The sequence below is a fragment of the Pteropus vampyrus genome, unplaced genomic scaffold (assembly GCF_000151845.1).
Source record: "Pteropus vampyrus isolate Shadow unplaced genomic scaffold, Pvam_2.0 Scaffold24, whole genome shotgun sequence".
Taxonomy (NCBI): domain Eukaryota; kingdom Metazoa; phylum Chordata; class Mammalia; order Chiroptera; family Pteropodidae; genus Pteropus; species Pteropus vampyrus.
The window spans coordinates 11,471,908-11,489,010 of record NW_011888805.1 but is presented as its reverse complement, the minus strand read 5'-3'; the positions used below and the strand labels follow the sequence as shown (position 1 = coordinate 11,489,010).

General features: G+C 34.1%; 1 protein-coding gene across 2 annotated transcripts in view; it reads right to left on the bottom strand.

Moving 5' to 3' along the window:
• Positions 1-1,648: 1,648 nt before the first annotated feature.
• The window catches only part of HBS1L (HBS1 like translational GTPase), a 79,967-nt gene continuing 64,512 nt past the window's right edge, over positions 1,649-17,103 (bottom strand). For both annotated transcript variants that reach the window (XM_011356187.2, XM_011356189.2), the window contains 6 exons: positions 15,026-15,130; positions 12,164-12,254; positions 11,636-11,744; positions 6,338-6,438; positions 3,702-3,846; positions 1,649-2,311 (listed from right to left, as the gene is read on the bottom strand). In XM_011356187.2, the coding sequence (XP_011354489.1) occupies positions 2,300-2,311; positions 3,702-3,846; positions 6,338-6,438; positions 11,636-11,744; positions 12,164-12,254; positions 15,026-15,130 (563 nt within the window). In that variant the 3' untranslated portion in view covers positions 1,649-2,299. The remainder of the gene's footprint in view (positions 2,312-3,701; positions 3,847-6,337; positions 6,439-11,635; positions 11,745-12,163; positions 12,255-15,025; positions 15,131-17,103) is intronic.

The window sequence follows — 17,103 nt, the reverse complement described above, 5'->3', positions numbered from 1 at the left end:
ATTTTATTCTTCCCTGTACTTTTCTGTATTTTTCAAATTTTCTAAAGTAAGTTATTACATTGTAACAATGATTGATATTATTGATCTGCATATTCATGGGAAAGATTATTTCTAGAAATAGTTTTCTAAAACACCTTTCACAATATAGGGGGCTGAAATATTATCAGAAAAAATGAACGTGTGAAAAAACACTAACCAGTCAAAACATGGATCTGTAATGTGTACAGGCCAAGCTACCCTCAAGTAATTGATCAGTAGAGCCTCACAAAGAGTCGAGAACAGAGGACAAAGCCACTAGTATGAAGAAATGGTGAAACCATAAATAGGAAGATGAGAAGTACTTATAACAAAATGAGACAAAATGGATGTTCTATTATAGATGGAAGTTTCAAGGGGAGGAAATCAGACCAAAATCAAGCTTGGGCATGCTTCTTGTACCCCGTCTCTTAACCCCACTGCCAACACTCTTCTCTCACAGTGGGTCCTCTTAGTATCACCACCCCCTTTAACAACAATCAATTGTAAACATAAGGTGAATAAAAAGTCTGCACTTTATCACAATTTGAGCAGGAAGAAATAAACTCGTTCATTTCTACTGCTACTACTGTTCGTTTTACAATAAATTCTTATTTAAAATTCTTAATTCTATCATGGCCTCATATAATAGAGTGGATGTTTCTCGTTTTTGCCACCCCCCACCCACCAAACCATCTTCCCTTCCTAATAGTACAATTTCCAACCCTCTCCCTACAATTCTCAGCTATGTGCTTTGAGTGATATTCACTTCACATCCAGCCCCAAGGATGCCCCAAGGAAAGAAATTACACTCAATTATAGTTGGTGACAGATGTTTCTAGGGTTCCTGGAAAAAGACATGCTCTTTCGGCCTTCCCCCAGACGAGGATCTAAACGCTAGCGGCTTGATCTAACTCAAAGCTGGGGCTACTGCTAGTCATTCTTTTTTGCTTAAGTTACTTTAAATTAGGTTTCTGTCAGATGTATCTGTTAAATTCCCGATAAATTTTATAAAAAACAATTCCTTACCTTAGCAAGTTTACTCTGAAGTGACAACTACACAAATACTTTTTTAGTAAGAAATGTATCACACGGTGTGTTCACTCTGTGATCACCCACCAAGCTGCGCATTTATGCTCTGTGTCCTTTACCATGGATGCCATTCTTCGCTTAGGAAGAAAAAATGATGTTTTACATACAAATGACATCATTTACCAATTTAAAAAGTTTATCAGAGAGTCCATCAGATCCGAATTCCAGGCTCGGTTGAGGACAAAATCCACTCTAAAGCAATTTATACCCAGGAGGACACTCAACAAATACTCGTTACTAAATATACCTTGGAAGTTTTGTTGCTGAAACTTTAAAAAAAGCATGACTCTTACAGGGAACTTACAGTCTATAAGGTAGATAAGAGTCATCAAAATGTAATTCTAAAAGTGAGAATGAGAAAAAAGTTATGGTTAGAAATGGATGAAACTAAATTTGATTTGTTATTGAGATAAAAAGCCAGAATTCATGTGAAAAGCATCAGGAAAACTCAGGTGGAAAAGGGCCCATAAAACCCCCAAGTCACATTTAGTGACAGTGGTAGAGACTCTCATAAGCATTTAAGAAACAAAACACGCTTTGCTGTTATGCTCAAACTAAGACATTTTATTAGTTGGCTTTATACCTTAAATAATAAAGGAACAGTTTCCACTAATTCCAAACTAATCTTTCAAAAAAGTTTACTTATTGAGGAAGAACATTCTTATGCTCAACACAAAATACCTTTCTTATAACCTTTATCAATTCTTTACTTAGCGTTAACCAAAAATAAACAAAAAAAAAAATTGTGCAGGTCAAATATTAACTACTTCAACAACCAAATTTAGCTATTTTTCCTTAAAATGTATGCAGTAGAGTTGAAAATCGAAATAGAAAACTGTAAACATTCTGTGGTTTAGCTGGAAGTAGCGTTCATTTCATGATGATTCGATGTCTTCTAATACATATTTCTGACAGTTTTCATAAATCTTAGCAAAGTAAATCCATTCACTAAACATTTCAAAGGGAAGGCTGGTTTTTAAAATAAAAGCACAATATTAGCCTTTCTGTGCCAGTTGGTGACTTGAAATTTTGCAGGAATGATGATTAATAAATACTTCTTTGTAGCTGGTTACAGCTTTAATTTTCTCTCTCATCAATTGCACCTTCTTCTTTTAAGTGAATAACTGGATTCTATAAAAACAGAGGTTAGCGATTTCCTTGCATTTGGAAACATGGTAGAAATTCTGACCCATCATTCTTTTATCTGCAAAGAAGAAAAACATATTTGCTATAATTTAATCAGTCATGTTACAAGAACAACAAAAAGAAAGCGGCAGTGAAATAATCATTATATCAAGATGAAACTTGCTTTTTCTTGCCACTTTTTCCCTTCCCTGGTCATGCTATTTCTGAGATTAACTATAATCTCCCCATTATTTCCCACAAGAAACTGTATCTTATTTTTAGAATGTTCTTTTATAAAGAATGCTTTGACAGATTAAGTATGATATTGATAAGAATGATGTTAGATAACATTTATTGAATTATTATATGTGTCAATTACTGTGCCAAATCTTTCTATAGATCATTTTATTTCACAATTCTAGGAGGTAGATTCTACTACCTTGTTTTTTTATAGAAGGATAAATTGAAGGAGAAATATTGTACACGTGCTGCTAGCAATCAGTGGAACGGTAACACAAACGTGGACAGTTTAACTCTAGAGCCTTTTACATGATACATGCATTACTGAGGGTTTTTTTTCCTTTTTAATATCTTTCTTTTTCAAAAAATTTATTTATTTAAATTAGTTTCGAGTATTCAGTACATTGGTTAGACATCTATATAGTTCATAAAATGATCCCCCCAATTGCTCCCTCCGTCCCCTGGCCCTCCACTTAGCCATCATATTAATGCTAACTGCATTCCCTCTGCCATGCTCCCCATTCCTGTGATCAACTATCAACTACTGATTTGTATTTCGTAACTGAGTAGTGATGCAACCTAACGCCCTATGTCCAAAGTATACATCCAATAAGTTTTATGCAGAAAATAATTTAAAAAACTAATAAATTCCCTTTTAAAACTATAATATCCATTAGATTTATATTGATCATGATAATGTGGAAGAAAATTTTAATTATTGAAATTTTTAGGTTCATTTCAGGCTATTTTCTCCAAAACTCAACTGCACCTCACATTACATTATAGGTTTGTTTTAGAAACATTACTAATATTTTAACTGAAGTTTTTGAATGAATCATTTCAAATGCCCTTAGAGCCAATTATTTAAAGAAAAAAATTTAATAAGGGCTCTTCCATTAAATGAAATTACTACTCCCAATTCATTTGACTCTTAAAGTCTGTATTCTCATAACCTGGATTGCATACTTACAGATTTTTCAACAGATTTCCTTTAATTTTGAGTGATATTATTGGTGGAGAAAATAGTTTAGAAGTCCACCTGCAGGAAGTTCTAAGACCTAACATTTTCTTCCCATCTTTCTTTTAATTTTTTAATATAAATTTTAAAATCTTGTTCTAATACGACAACTGTGTTTCCCTTAAGCCATAAAACCTCTGTAATCATTCTTAAAAAGCAGAAAAAGAAAAGACATTGAACCATGGATACACAGTCGGCCACTTTAAAATACCTCAGTGACTACACCAGCAGCTATCGTGGAACCACTGTAACGCAGCATAAATCTCCCCAGCTCTTTAAAGTCTTTGTAGAGCTCAAGAGCGATTGGTCTTTGTGTCTGCAGCTCTACCAAGGCATTCTGGCCTTTACTCAATAATCTATGAAGAAAAAAAAACAAAGGAACAAATGGATATCCAATAGAGGTGAATAAATGTATTAACAACTTGAAAAGAAAATACTTCATAATTGACAAATCGACTTAGTCTTTCAAAAACGTAAAAAGAAAAAATTTTTTCTTAAAATGAAAATATGTGCTTTTAATTTTTCTGGGTTAGTTGAAAAAAGATGACAGGAGTAATTTTAGATTTAAGACATATTAGCTAGTTCATTATTTGTCATATATATAGTGCCAATTTTCCAAATATCGCTCTAGCCCTTGAAGGACCCCATAACCTAAAATATGCTCAAGGCGCCTCCACCAAAGCCCTCCCTTTCATTCCCTCATGAAAGAGAGAGGCTCAATTATCTCATAAAGAAAGTGAGGCAACTGAACTTTAAAACAGGGATGCAATGCCCCATGTCTTCCTTAGTAAAATTCTAATTGGTAGATTATGTGTCAGGAAGTTGTCTTTAAGAGGATAATCCCCTAGTGCCAACGAACTACTCTAAATCTCTCTCTCTCCCTCTCTCTGTCTGCATGGAGGAACAGTGATTCTTTAACAGATATTCAGGACAAAATCACATAGGATTTTCCCACATGATGTTTGTAGGAAATAAAAGGGGATGAGACATGGGCCTGATTGTAAATGGGTTCACACGAATAAGCAAATATACCAAATCCTTGTACATGGGCCCAACCCATACTTAATAAAATAGGTCGAACTCAAAGGGGTACATTTTGAAAATGTTCTCTAATTTAATTTTGATGTGCTCTAGAAGGATAGAGGGCAGCAATCATAAACTTGCCTTCTGAAAAATCAGTTCAGTTCAGAGACATACAGAATAAAAATTTCTAAAAACTTAGTCTAAAATTTTCAAATATTGGTTTTAGACCATTTCAGCCCAAAGTCTCATTCCTTAGGGAGGAAAGCATCTAATGTAGTCATAATTTGTGCTTAGTTACTAAAAAGTTCAATTTCACTATATATAAAGCAATTAAATCTACAATGTGCCTATTGTGTAAATGAAAAGGCCAAATGGTGTCAGTGCAAATAAGAGGACTAAATTACAAATAAGATGGCAGAGAAAACTAACACGAGAGTATATTAAGACCTAACATCACTGAGCTAAAACTTTGTAGCAGGAGCAGTGAGGGGAAAATTCAGGATTAGATATGATGAAGCAATTTCAGATTAAGAATTAACCATATCTCTGGTCTGGGTCAAACAACCTGACTCCTGACAAAAAGAATATAATTTATGTGAACCGAATGACTGGGTTAGAGTCTTGGTAATGCTACTTGCTAGTTTTGTGACCTTTAACATGTTATACAACCTCTCTAAGCCTCAGTATCCTCATCTGAAAAATGGGAAAAGTAATAGTACTTGCTTCATGTAGTACCTGAGGATATAACCACGTGAAAGCATTCATGATGGAGCCTAAAATATAGTGGTCCTCAAGAAATGTTAGTCATTAATTACATCACATTTCTCAAAACATTATGGCAGACACTCATGCTAGAAGCTAAAGGCTCAGGTTAAAATAAAGAACTATCTTTAAGAGATGTTAAGTAGCCCTTCCTTCATAACGGAGAAAGAGGCAGGAGTTTAGAGCAGTGTGAAGATTCTCTCTTCCACCTGCAGCAACTCATTAACCCAGTAACCACCTTTGGCTTCTTACACAGGTGCAAATGAGGAGGAACGCTCAAGGACTGAAAAAAGGGGATTTTGGGTGGGATTCCCCATAGGGTTGAAATGAGGAAAACCCCAAAGCTGAAGCAGCCAAGCCAAACTGTGGTTAGCCTTTAATTGAACTGGGGCAAGCAACTTAAGTTTCTCAGGAAGCACTTCCTTTGAAAAATCTCAACTTTGTCCCAGCCAAAGGTAAACTGTCTGCACAAGGCCTGGATATTACTGGTAGTCAGAGGAAACCAGCATGATGATGACCACCTTAATTTAAAGCTCTAGTTGGACTTCGAGCAGAAGGAAAATACTTTCTGGGTAGGGAAAAACTAAGTACTACAGAGTGTGTAGTTCACTTTCTTCCTGGGGTATTCTTTGCATAAGGAATGATTCTCATTAAGGAGACAAGAAAGTTGTGAAGATGACTCAGCTAGAATTTGGAACCAAAGGATAATATATCAAATTTATCCTTTAAAGTGTAACACTGATTTTTTAAGTGCCTTTATTTTTATATCATCTGTATTTAGAGCTTCATACATACATATACATTTCTATTTCTATTTTTATTTACAATTCATACCCCACCACTACCATATAGAACAGAAACTATATCAGGCACTGATACCTAAACAGGTGTTTAAATATTTGTTTTTGTGTGTTTTAATCTAGTCCTTGAAAAAAAAAAAAATGATTTCTGGAAAAGTAAAAACGGACTTCACTTACTACCAAAAGAAATATTACATGAATCAAACTGTAAGAAATTTGCTTAAATTGCCTGTGTTTATTATTTATGCTTTAAAACACTCACTTAGGCTTCTTCTTGGTGACTTCACCTGTGCTTTTGTTTAAGATGCTAATCAATCGTTTAATAACGGCAGGTTCACTGACAGTTTGGTAGTGTAACAGCACCTGAAACAAAAAATGGTAACACAATAAAACTGCTTACCATAGCGTCTCTGGTCTATTATTTCAGTGCTCACATTTAATTATTTTAAACTCAGCACTACAGCTTGGAGTCTTGCAGTATCTCCAGTTGCCTCCTCTAAGTCTCCACTCTATTCATGTTGTTGTTCCTTAACTTACCAGGGAAAAAAGGTCACAGGAGGCATTTCAAATATCTCCTCCATCACTTACTGTGCCGACTTTAGTGAATTACATAACCTTCCTTACAAGGTTGTGATGAGAATTAAACAGGATCAAAGACAGTGCATGGTATAGGAGATGTGTAACAAATGTGAATTGTTCCATTATAAAAATAAGGGAAAGGGAATCATGTGACCTGCAGCAAGAATTAATGTATTTGTTGGATGGGAATAAAATATCACATGAGAGTTTAGACCAGCTTTGAAGTCAGACACCTGAGTTCAAATCCTGACTCCACACTTGTCAGCTGTACAACTAGGGGCAAATCCTTTAACCACCCCTTACTCCTAACATCCCCAGCCTCAGGATCCTCATCACTAAAATGAGGAAAATCAGATGTTAGTTTAAAGTGGTGCTTAGCCACTTTAAAATGGTAAAACATTCAGTTTTTGATGGCTTTACATATTAGCTATTGTTGCTCATGTTTTATATTTAAGAAAATTTAAAATCAAAAAGGCTAAGTAGTTTAATGTGGTTGTGGTGATATGTGTTGGAGAGCAGCTGGAGTCAGAGTTACAGATAATGGGTTATCCTCCATTCAAATAATAAGCATTGAGTGTGTACTATGCCTATAGCTTGGGGTTACCAGAAAGATCAAATAGCCAGGAACTGGCAAAGCTATCCACATTTAACTGGTTTCTAAATACCATTTTATGCTGTTCTCCTGAAGAAACACTGACACTTCTACTCTGGGATTTCCTGGTTAAAATAGTTTTTACACTCAGAAGACAGAAATACAAGGGGAACTTGTGGATGCACAATCCCGGACTTAGGAACTTTCTAAAAACTGAGACATTCAATCAGCACTTTGTTTTCTAGTTCTACTTCTTTTCTTTCACCATTACAAAAGCAGTTCGGACAATCGTCTCTCATCCAAATTACATCACAGACTCCTTGGTCTCTCTGCCACCATTCCAGTCCTTGTATAACCCATTCTTCATATGTCTACCAGACCGATATTCTAAAATACAAATTTAATGATATGTCCTTGCTATTTAAAACCATGGGAACTTTAATTCCACTACAAGGTATTAGGGCCTCCTCAATCTGACCCTTACTAACCTCTCCAGCCTCGTCTTTCACCATCCTCTCTTGCATTCTATGCTCTGGACATACAGAGCCTCCATTCCCTACAGGCACCAGGCCCTTGCTAACCTTCAGGCTTTACGGGTACTATCTGCTCTGGATAGAACACACCCTCCCATCCCTGCAGCTTCATGTGGCTAACTCCTACTCAACCTGGCCCCAGTAGAGCATCGCTTCCTGCAAGCCTGAACCCGTAGTCTGAGTTAGATATGCTTCCTCTATGTCCCATAATCCCACTATGTAACATCTCATTTTTACTATAATTGCTAGTTTGAATGTCTGTTATCCCATGCAAAAATGAATTCTTTGAGAAAAGGAAGTATGTATACCAGTGCTAGACATTTAATTGGCACTCTGTGAATATTTGTGAAGTGAATGTAAGAATAAAGAAATAAAAGAGCACCTAAAAACATGGAGAAAACCAGTCACTTTTTATTAAGGCATGACTGAACCTTCATTACTCTACAAAGGCAAACTAGTTTTCTTTTTCAATGGCATTTGACCATTATGAACTGGAAAGACTCCAGAAAAAATTAGCAACCAACTCTTAGGGAAAAATACTTCCACAATGGATGGTAAAATGATGAGAGCCACATTTGTGTATTCAACAGATTCAGGTATCAAGCAGCACCAACAGTAACATAAATGTAGGCTTATATAACTAAGAAGCATGTCTTTCACAACAGTCAGGTAAACAAGCAGGATCCCTTTCACTGGACTCGGATGTGACTAAGACATTGGCAACTGGTCTCCATGCCAAATTTAAAAGAACAGAAACACATGAACTTAATTAAGTTCCTTCTAACCTTTGTGAGCTATGTGTGAGTTCCAGGGTAAAATCAGGATGGATGAAGAATGGGTTGTGGCAGTATGGGGTTAGGTTTTGTCTGTCTCCATGGTGTCTTATAGATTCGTAGCAATATCAAAATACTTGAACACGTGAGTAAAAAATCTACATGTAAATAAATGGGAAATAACTACATACTATCTTAACATTTTAATTCATATGATATATAATCAAAGTCAATCCACAACATAATGTAAAAGGGAAAAAAAAATACTGAATTTTGAAGTGAAAAGTGCTAAGTATGAGTCTTGGCTTAATCACTTATTATTCAGATAGTCACAACATCTCAAGAGTCTCCAATTCCTCATCTGTAAGTGATATAATACTAATACAAGTCCACAATTTCTTACCTGCAATTCCAAAAGCCCCAAAACACTGAAAACCTAAGTTATTCCTAATTCTGTTATAAGCCCATTTAAATAGTAAATTGAGACCTATATTGATATAATTTATAGTTCTTATTTATTTCACTCAACATTAATAAACTGTGGTACAGAAATATTAGTATGTTTGACTACAGGGTGTTGCCCTATTCTCTGTTAGGGATTCATGTATATGTATGCATCATATCGTCTTTCTAAATCTGAATATTTCTGAATTCTGAAGCATACTAGCCTGAAGAGTTTCAGATAAGGGTTGGGGCTCTGTACTTCACGTGGGGTTGTAAGAATCAAAACATCTAGCATTTTATAAACTAAAATGGGTTGCATGATCTGTTAGGCAGCAAAATACATCAAAAGGAAGAGGTAATTTCTTAAAGGAAAATTGAAGCGCTATTTCCCAAAGAAGGAGGTAAAAGTTCAGACCACAATCAAGAGATGAATGAGTAAGCAAAATGTAGCATATACATACAATGCAATATTATTCAGCCTTAAAAATGATTGAAATTCTGATACATGCTACAATATGGATGAACCTTGAAAGCATTATGCTAAGTGAAATAAGCCAGATGCAAAAAGGCAAACAGTTATGATTCCACCTACATGAGGTACCTAGAATAGTCAAATTCATAGATACAGAAAGTAGAATAGTGGTCACCAGGGGTTTGGGGATGGGTGTGGGGAGTTACTGTTTAATGGGTACAGTTTCAGTTTGGCATGAAGAAAAGCTCTAGAGGTAGATGGTGTTGATGGCTGCACAAGGTAAACGTACTTAATGCCACTAAATTGTACACTTAAAAATGGATAAAATGGTAAGTTTGATGTTATGATGTTAGTTAAATTTAGTTATGAATAATTAGTTAAATTCTTCTATTTTTCCTTCTTAAATATATATAGTTTACCATATAAACCAAAGGAAACGAATATATTTATACAGCATTAAGGAATTAGTCCCTAAATAGTAAAATTCTAATTGCTGAGGAAGGCTCTTCTTCGTTAAAAAACTTTCTTTTTGAAGGTTTCTTCCCACAGGGAGTGGACAATGACAAAACACGACCTTTTATTCTGAAACAAATTTCATCCTGCTATTCGTGAATCAATATATATGAGGATGGAATTTCACAATGCAGCACTGAAAAACTTTCAATTCATACTTATTTTTAAGAAACTACAGTAGACAGGAAGACAGTGTTACTATTCAAAGTAACTATTGACCTCTTGACCTCTCTACCTCCCCATTGGCAAAAATTATCGCTGCATGAGTAAAAACACGCAGTAATCAACATCTCCAGCTTCTCTCCATTGGACATATTGCTTTCTAAGAATGAGTGCCATTTGTTCATTGCAATTAAGTTGTAGTTTCTTGCCTATCAATACATGAATTTTGAATAATTAAAAATTAAATATTTTCAACTGTAACAATTTTTTTGAAGTTTTTACTACTTTATTAGCATATGAGAGAAATGCAATATAATTATACACCTAAAATACTTAAACAATATCTTATAAATATAATTTTATTTAATTTACATAGAAATAATTACAAAAGATTATAAGCGAAGCCCACGGGGTTTTCTCAAATAAAAGCGTAAAGTATAAAATGAATTTAAATGAGCTAAACGAATTTATTTCCAACTCCTAAAATATATCACTAACTTAATTTAAAGTTTAAAGGTCAACATCTTTACTGTCTTACTTTTATTGCAAAGATTCATGAAATGGTGAAATGATTTGTTTATATTTTCAAAGGCAAGCCATTTAATTCCACTGAGGAACACTTTTTACTGTTGTGCAGAATCTGTACTATGTAAGCTGATCAAGAAAAAAAAAAATCTAATGGGATAATGATCATTTGTTAAGTGGCAAAAGCAAAGTACAAAACTATGAACAGTATAGCCCCAAATATCTGAAAAAAATTACACATAAAACAAGGAATTCATGGTAGGCACAAGTAGCAGTATCTTTTCTAGACAGTGTAAAATCACCTTCTTCTCATAAATGTGTATGTTCAAATGATGCCGGTCAATGATGACCTATAAACCACCTCACAGCATACATGCTATCTGAAGGTGTTGTTTCAGTACAATTAAGTTTACTCTATGTCAAGCTTCCCCAGAAAATACCCATAAACACCAATGGGTGGAAAACATGTACCAAAAAAAAAAAAACACACTGAAATGTAAAGAGCATATAGTTATGGATTATGCAATTATATAACATTATTATTATCTTTATTTTATCGTGTTTTTCAAAAAGTTCTATAACTATGTATCACTTTTATAATCAGAAAAACTACAAATTAACATATTAAAACAAAAACAGAAAAACCTAATCTATGAAGATCAGTCGGATAACCTTTAAAACAGCAATAAAGTATCTACCAATTTCTCTACATGAATGTTATTATTATCATAAGTTTGTATCCTCTTGATTATGAAATTTCTGTTCAACACTTCTTTGAAAAAATCTTCAGGCTCAAAGATCAAAATAAAAAATAAAATGAAAATGATTTTCAAATTCTAATTTCATGTTTTTCTAGATTAGAGTAATAAGACGTTAGCTGAAAATAACTATAGCATCATCACTTGTAAAGAAAATTACAAATTAAAGTGACTTTGAATTTATAAAACAGTAATATTTTGGAACTTACAGGAAATCCTTTGGTGATAGGAATTTCAATATTAAAGATGAGGATTCGGGCTCTGAAACGAGTACAAGCTCTAATGGGTTCTTTAGGGCCACAAAATATGCAGCCAACACTGTAAAAAAAAAGAGAGAGAGAAAGGGACAGTAGTTGGGAAGACAAACAAATATATATCCATTAGGAATACCTCTAAAACCATGTACAAAGTAAAATGATCAAGCAAATTAGAGACTTTTTCTAAATTCTCCCTTCTGGATTAAAGCGTGGCTTTAGACAATTATTAACCTACATATTTTCACACATCATAGCTTTCACTCAGGGAACATGTCAAGTATGTGCACTGACATGTATTAATTTCAGTTTTAAGTAGGTTTTGCTTATCAATCTTATACTTCCAGTAAGTGCCTGTTTTGGGCCAAACGATATTCAGAATTAATACTCATTCTTTCATTTAAACTTGTGAATTGCAAAATTTATGTGTTTTGAGGTCCTATATCCAAAACAATCATTGCTTAAACTCATTTTCTCACTCACTTGATTTTGATGATATCCATCCCAACCAACGTAAGACTAACATGATCACCTGCTGCTGCCCAATCAACAGGTTCATCATGCAGAGTGATTCCTGGAAATGAGTAAGAACCAAAGAATACAGTAAAACACTTCAATATCAAACCATAACAACCAAGAGAGTTTGGCTGATTTGTGTCTCACCAGTCACTACTCAACATTTTCAATATGAATGGATTGAGAGTGAGAAGAGTAACTGTGAGCGTTGAGGAAAACACACTTCCTCTAGACTTGACTCTGCTGGAACACCACCCTAAACATAAAGTGACTTGTATTTGTCCATGAAAGGCTGATTTCTACTTTTTTAATCAAGAATTTTAAACTCACACAACTGAGTATTCATTAAACATGTCTCTTTCAAGTATTTCTCTTACATTAATGAATGCAGTCATAATACAGTTCAAGTTATTTTTAATAACATAAACGATGGGACTGGGGAAGGTGCCTAGTCTTGAGCTTTACTTTTAATTAGACAACTACCTAAACAATTGCCTCTGTTCTCCAAGTAACCCACAGGGCATCAGTGCTCAGTCAGTTGTGCTCTTGGCAGGCCCCTCACTGATTCCTGTCTCAGAAGAACTGCTTCCCAGAGAGAGATGCACAGTGATAACTGGTTATATGAAAAGGAAGAGATTAATTTAAATTTAATTCATCCATATCTTTCTGAAAATGCTTATTTTTCTATGTAGCATACTCTTAAATAAGTTTAAGACTTTTTAAAAGTTTAAAGAAAACTTTTAGAGCTCTGAGACAACCTACAGTTTTATTCAAAATTTCATATATATGCACATCTGAATTACTCTTGAGAAGAGGGACCATAACTTTCATGAAGGTATCAAAGAGATTCTTGGCTCCAAAATTGTTAACAATTATGACATTAAGGAACGTCTGTTAAATTTTCAACTAATTAAATTTAGTTTTTAAATGTAAATTTTAAATGACCATATCTGATTTTGCTATGAAATGTGGAATTAAAGACTGAAGAGCTTTCATACTACAATTCAATCAACAATATAAAATTTCAAAAAGATAATATATAATCTGGTTTTCTCCCCCCAAACATAATTCATTGTATTATTTATCTTAATAATGACCTTCTTCATTAGACATTACACACAAAAAAGTTCTTTTCAAAACTCGATATGTTAATAAATCACTCGATATGTGAACTTGATATGTTAATAAAGTAAAAACGTAGTTAAGAATTTCCATTTGTTGGTTGCAGATTTAGTCACTACTCTTTTAGGATGCTACTGGTTGTAAGCCACAAAAGCTCCTAAAGTGCTCAGACAGAAGTGTGCATTAAACAATCAAGCAAATCAAGCAGAAACAACAGGGTTAGACAGTAAGGACCGAGAACCTCCAAGCTGGGTTACAAGCATGGCTCTCAAGGAATAGGGTGCTGCTCCCCAGATGCTTCTGATATGGCTTCTCTTTAAGAACCACTAGATTAAAGATAAATGATTAGAGTTTTTCTAGAAGAAAAGAGTCAGGAAAGAGCACAAGAAAGCATGTAAGACTTTCAGAAGTAACCAAACTGTCATAAAAGAGTCAATCTGAATGGCCCATGGATAATTTTAAAATCACAGTTTTAACTCATGTCTAGGGATTATAAAAAAACTTCCTAGTCTCAAAAAAGCTCATTAATGTACAAAGAAATTTGTATTTCAAAAATGCTTTAGCTCTGGATCATTTTAAAAAACAAAAACAGAGATTAGAACTTGCAAACAATAGATCTATGTAAAATGATTATTTTTTTTAAAAAGCATATATTACTTTTTACTTGTACAGAATTTTCATAATCTCTAAGCAAGCAGAAAGAAAAAAGTAAAATGGAAATACCTTTGGCTTTCATTCCCTATTCATCTTTAAATTTAGGTTAAACTCTGTTACCTAAACAGATACTCATTAATAATCTTTAAGAAATCAGCTTTTAAAGTAACCAAATCAATTCAAAGAAAATGTACATTCAAATTTATAAACCAGTCAGATACAACTCTGGATATAAACTATAAGACTAACAGAAGAAAAAGTACTGCAGTCTAAAAAATTTTAACATTCCCAGTAGATTATATGTTAGCTTAAAATTGTTACAAATATTACTTTATAGTATAAAACAGATCTTGAGTTTTATGTTGAAATCAGAGGCTTAGTTGGAAGGCAGGTATAAAATTATAAACTTTCAAGAAGAATTCAGAAAAAGATAATCATGAGAAGATGGAAATATTTATTAGCTAACAGGAAAGGTCAGACAGTAGATTACATGCAGAAACAGTAATTGTGCACTTTAAATTAGCTCGATTTCTCTTTTCAACATTAAAATTCCTTGCATTTACATCTTTTCTTAAATCTTCCTGTAAAATACTTTTTTTTTTTGATATAAACATGATCAGAGCTCTTATAGTAATTCTGAAATACACGTTTCAAAACAACAGACTATAGCAGTATGCTTTGCCATTGACTATCTAGTGCCAGTTTGGGGTTAGATTTAATTTCTGCTACTGAATACTATTTTAAATGTATCTGTCAGGTGTCTATACATCTGGTTAAATCCTAACCAGACTTCTCAAATCACCGTCAAAAAAAAAAAAAAAAAAAAAATGTTACCACAGTTAGAATGTTATATGTATATATGTACACAGTCACAAGAGAAAAAAATCGTTTAATGTTTTCACATTTTTATCTTCAACAGTTAGTATCATTTTGACAGTCAGTTACAATTTCAGTAAGAGGTTATTTACTCTGGAGTTAATAACTAAACTACTTTTTAAAATCTGCTGTCTCAACTTAAGGGGTGTTTGGCAAAAGAATCTTGCAGAGGAATACCTTTTGCAGTACAGGTTTCATTAGGAGGCATTGCTAGTAGTCGGTCACCAGTCTGTATATAACCAGCTTCAATTTTACCAGTTACACAAAATCCAGATCCTTGATCTGCAAAACATGCCCAAATCTTACAATGATTCATATAGCAATGTTATCTGTTGATTAATACTGTTAGCTCTATTTAGTTCCCTACTATGATCATCTCGAAATTTTTAACTAAATATGATATATTTCTGATTTTTTTTACAAAAAAAATTCTTATCACAAAACATGAAAATTAATTCCTTTTTCAAATAATTTATTGAGTGTTTACTAAGTACCAAGCACTGTGTTAAACTCTGGGGATAAAAAGACATGAAAATATAAGCCTTTATCCATAAGGAGTTTAACCTAGTGAAGAGAAAAACAAAAATAATTATATTGTCTGAAGACAAATGTTATTTATAATATACACTAGAAATAAAAAAGGTGCCCAAAGAATCCATGGTAAGGGAATACCGTTACCCTCTAGCTGAGCACTTAGAAAGAGAATGAACAGGAGATTACTAGGTAGCTTATGTGTACGGGTAGAAGAAGGAAAACACTGCTGACCTAGGAAACTTCATGTTCAAAGACACAGAGTTATAACGGCATGTGGCATGTGCTAAGACCTATGTATCATTTATATGGAATCATTTATATGAGATAATGAAGGAAAGGCAAGACATGAAGCAACATAGGTAGGCAAGGGATAAATGATAAAGGGGCCCAATAAATCACACTTAGGGCTTGAATTTCAACCTCAGTTAAGTAATGGGAGCCAGTAAAGAATTGTGAACAGAGGAGAGACATGATGGTATTTTCATGTCAGAGAGGAAAAAGGCTAATTGAAATGTAGAAAGGGAATAAACTCAAGAATTTGGGAAGAAGGTATAACGGATTTAGGGTGATAAGGTAAGTGAGGGATAATGGCAAAAAGGGAGAAATCTGAGAAGATGATGCATTAACTGTGAGACAGGAAATTAAGTAATAAGACTCATTTCAGCCTTGACTTGTAGAAGTGTCTACAAGTCATATAGGTGGAGAAGATGCATTCCGAGCATCCCCTTCAAAGACACTCGATGTAGAGATGTTCACCAACAGTTAGAACATATATCTGGAGAGTACGAACAGGTTTGGGTTGGAGATACAGATTTGGGAATCATCAAGAGGCCAGAAGTAGATGAACTCATGATGTCCATCCAAAAGAAGCATGTAGAGTAAGAAGAGGACTGAAGCAATGGAATGCTAGTTAAGAGACAGAAAGAGAGGGGTCCACACCAAGATACAGAGAAGTCAGAGACATAGACAGGATAGCAGGAGAAAGTGGAGCACAGGAATCAAGGGAGAAAAGTCTCAAAGCAGATGTGGCTACCAGTCTCAAAAGTAATGCCTAATTCAAGTTAGATGGAAGTAAGACAGAAATGAAAAATGTTATTGACTTTGGCAACCAAGAGGTCATTTGGTAACCTTCATGGAAACATACTGAAGAGAACACTGTAGGCAGAAGCCATGAAGTAGCTTGAAGAGAGAACGGAACGTGAAAAATAAAGTCATCAAACATTGTTAATCAAAAAGAAAATTAAGCACCTCTTGTATTTTAAATTGATAACAGACATTTTGAAAGCATTACTATATTTCCTCTACTACTAGAATGCTGGAAGCTAATAATGATAATAAATTTCTATTTCATTAAATAATTTTTGTGAAGCATCTTCATTCATTCATTAAACATTTACTAAGCATGTATTATGTGCCAGGCACTGAGCTAAGTCCTGCAGATATAGATACAGAAAAGAGAGTACTTGCCCTCAAGAAGTTCACAATCTAAGTGAAATAGCACAAAAACAATTATATACTGCATGAAAAAATGCAAGAGGATACAAAGAACACAGAGGAACACTTTAGAGTATGTGTTCAGTGAACTTGTCAGCTATCAATTTATCGCTCCGCAGTTCCAAATCCACTCTTTAGTGCCTGCTCTGTGATAACAGAGATTCAGGGGACAATTGACATCTTTATCGTACTGATGATTATTCTGGTATATAAATATGTTGTATCCT